The sequence below is a fragment of the Caretta caretta genome, chromosome 11 (genome assembly GCF_965140235.1).
Source record: "Caretta caretta isolate rCarCar2 chromosome 11, rCarCar1.hap1, whole genome shotgun sequence".
In the NCBI taxonomy this organism is placed as follows: domain Eukaryota; kingdom Metazoa; phylum Chordata; order Testudines; family Cheloniidae; genus Caretta; species Caretta caretta.
In genome coordinates this window covers 60,635,689-60,648,198 of record NC_134216.1, presented here as the reverse complement: position 1 = coordinate 60,648,198, position 12,510 = coordinate 60,635,689, and the positions used below count along the sequence as shown (strand labels likewise).

At 41.0% G+C, this 12,510-nt stretch overlaps 2 protein-coding genes across 9 annotated transcripts in view; one reads left to right on the top strand and one right to left on the bottom strand.

The window, feature by feature from the left end:
- BMPR2 (bone morphogenetic protein receptor type 2) overlaps positions 1-12,510 on the bottom strand; it is a 176,892-nt gene that overhangs the window by 15,118 nt on the left and 149,264 nt on the right. For all 4 annotated transcript variants that reach the window (XM_048870355.2, XM_048870356.2, XM_075118083.1 and 1 more), the window contains 3 exons: positions 9,990-10,220; positions 6,228-6,342; positions 1,064-1,224 (listed from right to left, as the gene is read on the bottom strand). In XM_048870355.2, the coding sequence (XP_048726312.1) occupies positions 1,064-1,224; positions 6,228-6,342; positions 9,990-10,220 (507 nt within the window). The remainder of the gene's footprint in view (positions 1-1,063; positions 1,225-6,227; positions 6,343-9,989; positions 10,221-12,510) is intronic.
- Positions 1-12,510, top strand: part of LOC125645174 (myb/SANT-like DNA-binding domain-containing protein 7) — an 88,490-nt gene that overhangs the window by 50,409 nt on the left and 25,571 nt on the right. Inside the window, exon 7 of one of the 5 annotated variants that reach the window (XR_012664441.1) lies at positions 6,601-6,646. The exons of 3 other annotated variants lie outside the window; for them this stretch is intronic. The gene's annotated coding sequence lies outside the window, so the exon portion shown is untranslated. Of the gene's footprint in view, positions 1-6,600; positions 6,647-10,924; positions 10,940-12,510 lie in introns of those variants that run through there. One more of the 5 variants, XR_012664442.1, reaches the window with a different exon arrangement.

Below are 12,510 nucleotides of genomic sequence, written 5' to 3'. Positions count from 1 at the left end.
TTAGGTGCCAGGGACTGTTCCTTATGCTTGCCCTTTAAAAAGTGGTAACTTATTCTCTCTCTGCTTCTTTCTTCAGTTAGGCATTGAGTTCTGTATTTCTAGAAAATTAACATCTAAGCAATACGCATTATTTATTTATAGTATATTACTATTATTATTACTATTATAGCTGAATTCCAAGGGAATTAGATTAACACAGTTGAACACACATTGAGAAGTGAGACTTCACTGTAAGGGAATTCAAAGTCCACTGAAATGGACTGAAGCACTCTTCTTCACTTAAAGCAGTGCTTCACTATAATTGAGTTTCCTATATTCAGATTTCACTGTATTCGTGCTTCTACAAGTTACAGAAAGCAGATTCTTAAGCATCCTTGCATGGGCCATCACCCCCCACTCTCCACAACTAGACCATATAATGATGTTCAGGGGATGATGGAAGGGTCTAAATGGCTTGTAGAAAGCTGGAAGTGGGACATGGAGACTTTACTTCTATGCTACTGCTTCAAATCCAGTTGAGGGTTCATTACCATCTGAAGGGTGTTTGGGGCCTATAGGAAATGAACTAGCAATCTCAGTACAAGACCTAAAGACTGTGTATCCACACCACAACAAACCTCATTGCAATTGCACCTATGTTTACAGATCTCAACAGAGAGACAAAGGATTGAATTGCTATGGAGAGTCAATTACTCTCTGGGACCTAGCAGTGGTCTCCCCAAGTTTGGACCAAGGGGCTTTTGTGGGAAAATGCGCACTGCCACTGACCTGTCAGACCTATTCTATTGAAAGAGGACTTCCAACTCCATGGCTGTCCATATGTCCTCTTTCAAAAACACCACATTTGTTTTAAAATATTTTATTAAAACGGCCAAAGAATCTCATCACCCCAATTTTATAACCCACTCTTTTCAATATCTCCCCTTCATAGAAATTGTGCAGCCACTGGATTTACCCTATGACTTGAGGAGCAAGTATCTCAATATTGCTTCTAAATTCATTTTTCTCTTGCTAGATACCATTTACAGATGCCCATCATTGTTTTTTCTTAATTCATGCTCACCTCACTAATGGCTGCATTGTCCTCCTCGCCCGGACGTACCAGTCGATTTCCAGTTAATCTCATGGATAATCCAAAATCACTAATTACACATGTTCCATCATTCTTCACCAATACATTACGGCTGTTCAAGTCGCGATGGGAAATTGCAGGTTTATAATGGTCTATTTGGATAGATGGAAGTGTTCATTATTACTTGAGTAGCTCTACTGCTTGGCAAAAGAGGAACCAAACTGTGTTTTCTCGTTTTTTATTGAACTTTTTTCTTTAAGGCCGCTAACAATTTTCCCTGCTTACAGTGTCCACTGCAACATCCTCTATTACCTACTGAAACACTGACAGGTGTTCATGATATTTTGCTATTTATATGCTATGCATTATTATATAACTGTGATACATAGATCTAATAAATAGTCAACAAGCTTCTTTTGATTCCAGTAGATCAGCATTTTTGGGCAGTGCAGCTATAGCGTATTTAAGCATGGATCCACTGTCGCTGATCTAATGGCCAGTCCAAATGAGATCACCATATTCATAGAGTCCTCATTTAAAAGAAAGCACCAGCAATTCACTATAATTATCTCAGTGTCTGTGCAGAAATTGGACAGATGGGGGCACTTATATCAGTATATGTCTCACACTTATTCCAGTGATTGAACACACTTATCCTGCAATGGATCTCAGTTGCCCCACAGGAGAACCTCAGATTCCTCTTCAATTTATTACTCCAGTTGGACAACTGAACACACATTGGGTAAGTCTACACTGCAATTAGACACCCATGGTTGGCCTGGGCCATCAGACTTGGACTCGTGGGTCTTGAGCTAAGGAGCTATTTAATTGCAGTGTAGCGTTTTCAGCTCAGGCTGCAGCCCAAGCTCTCGGACCCTCCCACCTTGCAGGGTTCTAGAGCTTGGGCTCCAGCCAAAGCCTGAACATCTACCTAGCAATTAAACAGCCCCTTAGCCCTAGGCCCATGAGCCCAAGACAGCTGGCATGGGCCAGCCAGGGGGTTTTAATTGCAGTCTTGATGTTTTTAGCAAATTTTTGTGGCTTTCACTATAAATTGTATAATATGGCTTTCTGGAAAGGTTTATTACAGAGGCTTGGCAATGCTCTTATCATGAATTCTCAAGTTACTACTGCTAGACAGTGGAACAGTTTATATCCATTATTTGAATCGAGACTTGTTTACTACAACAGCCAAGACTATAGAGGTGGTTTTGTTATGATCTGATGTTCATAGAACCATAGGAGTTTCTTAAACTTTGTGAGCTCCTTGCTGGCTTTTACAAATCAGTCTATTACTCTATCTCTATGGTGGTGGAAGGCTTACACAATTATAGCTGCTTATGGAGAGACCTGGATGTACATTTCAAAATGATTAAATTAAGGTGGTGGTTGCATACATGAATTCCAAGTATGGTAACACCAGCCTGGTATTTATATAGCTATTTTTCTTTATTTTTCACTGTCTTTAGCAAATATCAATACTTATTTTTATGTAACGTTGCTTTTAATCTAAAATTCAGCACCCTCTCAAATTCTACTAGTTACTGGTGAACTAACCTTTCCACAGTTTTTTATCTTTTCCATTTGAAACAAAAAGCCTAATACCTCACTGCCTGACAATACTCTGTAATCTTTTACATCACGCATCTCCAAATAAGTCTGGTATATAATCACGATACTTTAGCTCCCAAAATATTAAATGAAGCTTGCAAGCACAGAAGAAAAAGGCTTATATCAGTATGTTGCCCCATCTAGTGCTGTAATAAAGCATTAAAGTACGTAGGTGATGTCATTTATACATCAAAAAGATATGATCTTTGTCCTGAAATAATGACAGGTTTCAGAGTAACAGCCGTGTTAGTCTGTATTCGCAAAAAGAAAAGGAGTACTTGTGGCACCTTAGAGACTAACCAATTTATTTGAGCATGAGCTTTCGTGAGCTACAGCTCACTTCATCAGATGCATACCGTGGAAATTGCAGCAGACTTTATATACACACAGAGAATATGAAACAATACCTCCTCCCACCCCACTGTCCTGCTGGTAATAGCTTATCTAAAGTGATCATCAAGTTGGGCCATTTCCAGCACAAATCCAGGTTTTCTCACCCTCCACCCCCCCACACACAAATTCACTCTCCTGCTGGTAATAGCCCATCCAAAGTGACAACTCTCTACATAATGTGGATGGTAATCAAGGTGGGCCATTTCCTGCACAAATCCAGATTCTCTCACCCCCTCACCCCCCTCCAAAAAACACACACAAACTCACTCTCCTGCTGGTAATAGCTCATCCAAAGTGACCACTCTCCCTACAATGTGCATGGTAATCAAGGTGGGCCATGTCCAGCACAAATCCAGGCTCTCTCACCCCCCCCCCTTTTTTTTCCAGGCACACACACACACACACAAACTCACTCTCCTGCTGGCAATAGCTCATCCAAACTGACCACTCTCCAAGTTTAAATCCAAGTTAAATCAGAACGTCTGGGGGGGGGGGGGGGGTAGGAAAAAACAAGGGGAAATAGGCTACCTTGCATAATGACTTAGCCACTCCCAGTCTCTATTTAAGCCTAAATTAATAGTATCCAATTTGCAAATGAATTCCAATTCAGCAGTTTCTCGCTGGAGTCTGGATTTGAAGTTTTTTTGTTTTAAGATAGCGACCTTCATGTCTGTGATTGCGTGACCAGAGAGATTGAAGTGTTCTCCGACTGGTTTATGAATGTTATAATTCTTGACATCTGATTTGTGTCCATTTATTCTTTTACGTAGAGACTGTCCAGTTTGACCAATGTACATGGCAGAGGGGCATTGCTGGCACATGATGGCATATATCACATTGGTGGATGTGCAGGTGAACGAGCCTCTGATAGTGTGGCTGATGTTATTAGGCCCTGTGATGGTGTCCCCTGAATAGATATGTGGGCACAGTTGGCAACGGGCTTTGTTGCAAGGATAAGTTCCTGGGTCAGTGGTTCTGTTGTGTGGTATGTGGCTGTTGGTGAGTATTTGCTTCAGGTTGCGGGGCTGTCTGTGGGCAAGGACTGGCCTGTCTCCCAAGATTTGTGAGAGTGTTGGGTCATCCTTTAGGATAGGTTGTAGATCCTTAATAATGCATTGGAGGGGTTTTAGTTGGGGGCTGAAGGTGACGGCTAGTGGCGTTCTGTTATTTTCTTTGTTAGGCCTGTCCTGTAGTAGGTGACTTCTGGGAACTCTTCTGGCTCTATCAATCTGTTTCTTTACTTCCGCAGGTGGGTACTGTAGTTGTAAGAAAGCTTGACAGAGATCTTGTAGGTGTTTGTCTCTGAGGGGTTGGAGCAAATGCGGTTGTATCGCAGAGCTTGGCTGTAGACGATGGATCGGGTGGTGTGGTCAGGGTGAAAGCTGGAGGCATGTAGGTAGGAATAGCGGTCAGTAGGTTTCCCGGGAACTTATCCTTGCAGCAAAGCCCGTTGCCAACTGTGCCCACATATCTATTCAGGGGACACCATCACAGGGCCTAATAACATCAGCCACACTATCAGAGGCTCGTTCACCTGCACATCCACCAATGTGATGTCAAGAATTATAACATTCATAAACCAGTCGGAGAACACTTCAATCTTTCTGGTCACGCAATCACAGACATGAAGGTCGCTATCTTAAAACAAAAAAACTTCAAATCCAGACTCCAGCGAGAAACTGCTGAATTGGAATTCATTTGCAAATTGGATACTTTTAATTTAGGCTTAAATAGAGACTGGGAGTGGCTAAGTCATTATGCAAGGTAGCCTATTTCCCCTTGTTTTTTCCTACCCCCCCCCCCAGACGTTCTGATTTAACTTGGATTTAAACTTGGAGAGTGGTCAGTTTGGATGAGCTATTGCCAGCAGGAGAGTGAGTTTGTGTGTGTGTGTGTGTCCCTGGAAAAAAAAAAGGGGGGGGGGGTGAGAAAGCCTGGATTTGTGCTGGACATGGCCCACATTGTAGGGAGATTTCAGATTAACAGCCGTGTTAGTCTGTATTCGCAAAAAGAAAAGGAGTACTTGTGGCACCTTAGAGACTAACCAATTTATCTGAGCATGAGCTTTCGTGAGCTACAGCTCACTTCATCGGTGAAGTGAGCTGTAGCTCACGAAAGCTCATGCTCAAATAAATTGGTTAGTCTCTAAGGTGCCACAAGTACTCCTTTTCTTATTGTAGGGAGAGTGGTCACTTTGGATGAGCTATTACCAGCAGGAGAGTGAGTTTGTGTGTGTTTTTTGGAGGGGGGTGAGAGAACCTGGATTTGTGCAGGAAATGGCCCAACTTGATTATCATGCACATTATGTAGAGAGTTGTCACTTTGGATGGGCTATTACCAGCAGGAGAGTGAATTTGTGTGTGGGGGGGTGGAGGGTGAGAAAACCTGGATTTGTGCTGGAAATGGCCCAACTTGATGATCACTTTAGATAAGCTATTACCAGCAGGACAGTGGGGTGGGAGGAGGTATTGTTTCATATTCTCTGTGTGTATATAAAGTCTGCTGCAATTTCCACGGTATGCATCCGATGAAGTGAGCTGTAGCTCACGAAAGCTCATGCTCAAATAAATTGGTTAGTCTCTAAGGTGCCACAAGTACTCCTTTTCTTTTTGTCCTGAAATAAAAAATGATATAGTATGAAAAATAAAACTACAATAAATCAGAAGATTTAAGTGTTTTCCTTCCATATACATCATACCCACTCTTTTTTAAACCACATACACTAGTTCAGTTACCTATAACTGAACTGCACAACACATCAGAACACTTCATCCATTTTCTTTCATTGAGATACTGTATGTTAAATCCATAGGTCTTTAGTAATCTGTTGCTATGATACAGCATCATTGTGCAACTCTGCTTCTTGCTTGCCTGTTTATAGGATTCTGTTGTCTCTCATTCCACATTTTCATAAAAGTGTCTACAGATCTACATCACGGTCCTGGAATACTCAGGAGATCAGAATGTACTACAGGAAGCTCTGTGTAGTCTGTATTTTGAGTCATCATTTGCTCACATTAATTAACGTCTCAAATCATACATTTTCTCTTCGCTACTAACATTAAAAACAAAACAACAACCCCCCGCCCCCAACTACTGTCTGATACCATCCCAGTTATTGTGGTATAAACATTTCCCTTCCTGACCATACCTCCTCGAGGTAACTCTGTGTGAAGGTATGCCAGACCCCTGGTTACCGAATGTGCCAAACGACAGGAGCTCACCCAGTCACTGGTGTGAAGACTCAAATACTTGCACAAAGAACCCTAGAGAAAGAGTAAAAACAGTGCACTGAAATTTTATCACGTTAAATAACCAAATCAAAACCTTTTCAAGGGTCTACATCACACGCAGTGCTCCCTAAGACTTTGATCCTGAAATTGCTCATCAGTCTACCTGCATGCTATCAGTTGCTGGATCAGAGCCCAACTTTACTTTTATCAGTGTTTGCTGCTGCTATTGTTTTTTTGATTTAGTCAGACAATGAAAGTAGATAAACCAAGAGACTCATTTATTTTTTGCAGCTGTTATAATATTCTGAAATTCCTGATGAACAGTGCCTGAACAAAGGTAATTGAAGAAACTATTATGTTGAGTACAAAATGGTGGACTTTGAACAATATCAAGATTTTAGCCATAATAAGAGGTTTATGGTATTTTCCCAGTTCCAGCAGATTTAGGCTTGGTCTACACTACCAATTTATGTTAGTATGGTGCAAAATCCACACCCCTGAGCAACACATTCATACCAACCAAACTTGCAGTGTAGACAGCACTACGTAGCCAGGAGGGCTTGTCCCGTTGACAGTTACTTGGGAGGTGGACTATATATGTCGACGTAGACAGCGTCTTCACTAAGCGCTATAAGTGTAGACAAGCCCTCAGTCAGTCAACAAACATTGCAGGGATAGAAACAGGAACATCATGATCCTCTTTCCCACTGAGAGAAGTTAAGAAAATAGAGCTCCTAACAAAGCTGTGGAGGAACACATCTGAAAGAGAAACTGAATGTTCTCATTTTGGGAACTGAAAAGATTCTAGATAGCTCTTAATTTCAAAGAGTGTCCAGAGGAAAAACTCCAGTCTCTTCTATCTGGAAGATGCAAGATTTCCAGTAAAATAAGGGCCAGATCCTGCCAATCTTTACTCCCACAAGCACTCCTTTATGCAAGTAGTCTTATTGACATTACAGTCCATTAAACCTCCCCACCTCCCAGAGCCCAGCCATAGGGCACCCTCCAGCCCAGGCACGCCCATCCTCTGACCCCTCCCTGAGCCCAGCCCTGGGGTGCTCCCCCAGACCAGACACCCGCACCCCCTTCCCCCAGAGCCCAGCCACTGGGCACCCCCCCTCAGGCCAGACACCCACATCTCCTATCCCCAGAGCCCAAATGTGGGGCATGTTTCAGAACAGACAGCCACATCCCCAGTCCCCAGAGCTCAGCTGTGGGGTGCCCCCAAGTCCAGACACTCGCAGCCCCTCCTCTTACAGCCCAGTGTTCCACAGGGAGAAACAGCCTGATGCTGAGTCCTGGGCTCGTACGGAGTTTCTTGTACACTGCCACCTTCCTTCAGGACATGCTGGGAAATGCAGCTGCCGGGAACCCTCCAGCTCCCCCTCCTCCCAGCAGTGTCTTATATTTGCAAGCTAGGGAGCTGGTCTCTGTTGGGTCTAATGTCCCCAGTTCTTGGGGGGGAAAGGAAATTCTGCACAAATTCTGCATTGCACAGTGGTGCAGAATTCCCCCAGGGTAGTATATGCATTACAATACAGTGCTTATTTACATGATTGCATACTATGTTTGCCTATAAGACCAGCCTCATTTCATACTCAGGTATATAAATAGCACAATGGCAAAAGCATATTTTTTCCACTGTCCTCAAATTTGAAAATTAGCTGAACTAGTTTTACTTGATCTTTCAAGAACAATTTTCTCTCTCTCTCAGATTAAGACCAAATGTGGAAAATTTCAACCAGAAAATTAAGTTTGGGAAAGGTTTCAGAGTAGCAGCCGTGTTAGTCTGTATTCGCAAAAAGAAAAGGAGTACTTGTGGCACCTTAGAGACTAACCAATTTATTTGAGCATAAACTTTCATGAGCTACAGCTCACTTCATCGGATGCATTCAGTGGAAAAAACAGTGAGGAGATTTATATACACACAGAACATGAAAAAATGGAAATGGATCATGTACACATCAAGAGAGTGATCACTTAAGTTTGGGAAAGTGATTTATAACAAAAAGGTTAATACCTCACTGCCTGACAATACTCTAACCTTTTACATCACACATCTCAGAATATCTCTGATATATAATCAGAGCACATTTTTTGCTTATGTAAACCACTGCACCTGAGGTGTGCATGAGACTGAGCTTTTCCTGTGGGAGTTCTTGGTTTGTAGAGGTCTTTCTGCTTACACATCCATCTATCACTGCTATGCTTTTTCAGAGACATTTTCTATTTTAATCACTGTCACCTAAGACATCCTTCATAGCATTCAATTGTAATCATTGGCACCTAGGGCACTGTCTCCTTTATAAGTTATGCCACATCATTTGGCTTTTAAAAATAAATTTTATATATATATATATATATATATATATATATATATATATATATATATATATATATATAAATATAAAAAAGCTTAAAATATCTTGGATGGGAAGCATTTAAATATAAAGAAATAATTATTACAATTGATTAAAATAATTGCACTTGGATATTCCATTCCTGTTTGAACACTGATGCTCCCCACCCATTTTCTCCCCAAAGACTCATCCCACAGCCCTCATCCTTCTGGACAGTAGTGAATATGGTATTAGTAGCTTAGTTACACAAGGACAAATCTCATTTTTAAAAGTTATCCCACTGCCTGAATATATTAACTATTTTATATATTAAAACCAACAAGAATCAAATAAATAATTCTGAAATAAAATTAAAGCTTGTGTTTGTTATATATATTTCACATACACTTCAATGATTTTATTATAATAATTTCATCATTATTAATGTATATAATATTAGTTATAATGTATACACACACACCCCAATGATGAAATTCACCCACTTCTGGTATGAGGTCTGCAAATCAACCAGAACAAAGCATACTACACAACATTTTGGCAAAGGGTATGGAGGAAATTGTTCCCATCAGTCTCACTTCCTGCCTATCTTTTTTAAACAAATATACCATGAGGTCTTTAACGTCCACATGGAGCAACCAGACTTATCCTTAGTTTTTAAGATCTCACGTGAAAGATTACTCTCCACCTCCCACCCCCATAACACGCACACCATAAATGGCATATAACTCAATTTATTTGCCATGGGAGAATTAAGGTGAGGTGATTCAGTCTTTCTTGCCTGGCCTCAGGCCCCTTTGAAGTACACTGGTCCTTTATGTCTTTGCTCTTCTAGTTCAACTCCAACTATTCTCAAATCCTTATGTCATATTCCTATCTCCTCTAACTCAGAGAATATAGCAGAAGTGATACTTGCTTAGGGTCTCTGTGCCCTCCCCAGCAGTCTCATATCAGTCCTCAGGGGCTTCTAATCCTGTTCCTTGAATAGCTGTTTGCCAGTCTACTACTGGTACAAAGTGGTTCTCAGCCTCTCTGACAGCAACCCCCTTCTGCCTGGGCTGCCGTTTCTTATCTCAACTGTTGCTGATCAACCAATTAGCCACAGCTGAGGGGGTAGCTACTCACCCCTTAATCCCTTAGGCCAGGTCTACACTACCACTTATTTCAGTATAACTTACATTGCTCTAGGGTGTGAATAAGACCCCTCCTGAGCAACATAAGTTATACCGGCCTAAGCGCCAGTGTGGACAGTACTGCATCCTCTCTATTTTGCTATTCTTAGGTATACAAAACAAACCAATTTATTTTCTATGAAGCACTTACATTGGGATAATATTCCATCACCAACAAATATTCCATACGTCCATCTGCAGTGAATCGCTCATCTCCCACAATGAAGCGGGCAATATTGTCATGCTCCATCAGTGGGACTCTGTAAATGTTCCTCTCGTTGATAAAGTTCTGGCGGTTAGCAAAGGAAAATACTTTTACAGCCACTGGACGCTCATCTAGGGAACCTTTATACACTGCTCCATATCGCCCCCGGCCAATCAGCTGTAAAAAGTTTAAAGTAGTCATTACATTGATTCAAATGGTAATGATCAAGTGAGGTTTTCACGCTGCAAGGTAGAATGGATATGTATAGGTATGGGCCACATTTTAAATTGCAGTATCATATACTCAACATGTATTACCAAATACAGTGTCAGAATTCAAGAAATACATTTTCATAAAATTGAGGTTCAGATTTGCATGGAATAAATGCATACACACACTAAAATTTGATAATGGCATGGCACTATTCTTCCACAAGGAATTACTCATTATGTACAGGCAAAGAAATACACGTGTGCGCACATTTTTGGAATACAGACCTCTGACTCCAGTTTAAAGAGTTTGTTTTTAAAACTGTTACTGCCCCATGACGGAAAGAGCAGGGTTCCAAGTAAATGATGAAGTTTTGAACACTGTATTGAATTTGGTTCTCAGAGAAGACAGATCCTACAGCTGCATTTATGTGATCCTAAAGGTGTCCCAAACCCAGAAGGCAAGGGACTCCCTGGTATCTAGCACTGAGTTTCAGCTGGCTTGACCAGTCCAGTACCCCAACTCACTGCTGTCATAATCTGTATCTAAAAGGTGTCATGTAAGGTATCGGATGCGAACAGCTGACACCCTGGTGATTAATATCATTGTGAAATGTACACATTAACACTATATATAAAATTACACATACTCTCTTATATTATGTTTTGCAGTCTGTAAACCAATCATGCAGGTAAAAGATTTTTTTCTAGCCAAAGGAATGTGGGTCTGCCTGCTTGTGTGTATCCCATGTTATTCAAGCCAGGTAAGGCCAAAAGACAATGGGTATTGGAGATTGCAGGAAGATCATTTGCATTGTAAAAAAAATCATAAATGAGGAAGAAGCCAGCATAGCATCTACACCAGACAGTGTGACTTTTACATCCAGCAGGAGAAAGGAACTTTATTGGGGACACTCTTCAGCATTTCAAAGGTTGATTGGACTGTGGGGGGGGAGTGAACCCCTAAATCATCCTTCACCTGAAAGCGAAGGAAATCAAGTGCTTTGAGCTGTGGCTAAAGAATGGGTTTGCCATGCTGGAAGAATGACTGTGGTGAGAAAAACTTCTTTGAACAAAAGACTAGTTTGAAGCTGAGTTTTAGTCTTAGAAGCATCTTTTTACTTTTGTTTGTAACCATTTCTATCCTTATTCCTTATACATGGTATCACTTAAACATAGGTCCTTTTGTTAATAAACTGGTTTTACTTTTACCATAAACCAACTCAGTGCTTTGATGGAAGGGAAGGGTCTGTTAACCCCCTAGTCAAGTTAATAAGATGCTGTGTTCTGTGTCTTTAAAGGGGGCAGCGAACGTAAGATTTTGTAGGTCCTACAGACAGAGGGGCTGTGCACTGGAGAAAAAGATGTCTCTGGGAACTCAGGAACTAGAGTTCACTGATTCTAACCTGCTAAGCAAGGTTTGGATTGGCAAAGTCCTGAAGAGAGTTTGCTGGCACTGCAGACAAGCTGGTGTGTCAGGGAGCTAACACATAGCTTAGCAGCAGCAAAGCTCTCACTTGCTGAGGCTGAGAGGAGTAACACAGTGGCTCATGGTTCCAAGAACGCCAGCACAGTGTCACAATTTACAACTGTGGTTCTACTTTGAGTAGTTACATTGTAAAAATGGCATTGCAGAACTCCATGTTTATTGTGTCTCACTTATTTTCACAGACATCTTGCTAAAAGTTTGGAAATTAAAAATAAAATGATCCTTTTCCAAATGCCAGCTGCTAAGTCAGCCTGAGTCAAGCCAGGTTCCTTCCTTTTCCCACTTCGCCACCAGTGATGATAATGTTGCAGCACAAATTATGCACTCAGTTACATCTAAGCATCCCATTATCTTCAAATGATGCTATCAATTACACTTGTGCAGTCTCATAAGCCTTCAGCCAGAGTTGCACAGGTGTAACTGAGGGCATAATTAGCACTGAAATATATTTATTAAGATGCATGAGAAGAAAAGAAGCAAGACTGGCTCTCAGAACCCAAGGAGAATTTGCATCTAGCAGTTAAAAAAAACCCATATTTTTATTTCTAAATGGAACAATCTTGATATGAAATTAGCAAGACACAATAATTATAGGGCACTACTAAAAATAAATATTCACCTTTTAGGGTAGAATAGTTTAAAAATGTTATTTAAAAATTTGTTTTAAAACCAAGCAATTGAAAACATTTCTATGTTTGAAATTGTTTTTTAAATCCCAAATAGAGCTTTTAAAGCAGCCACTGGGACTTAGACCTTCAAAAGGAATAAA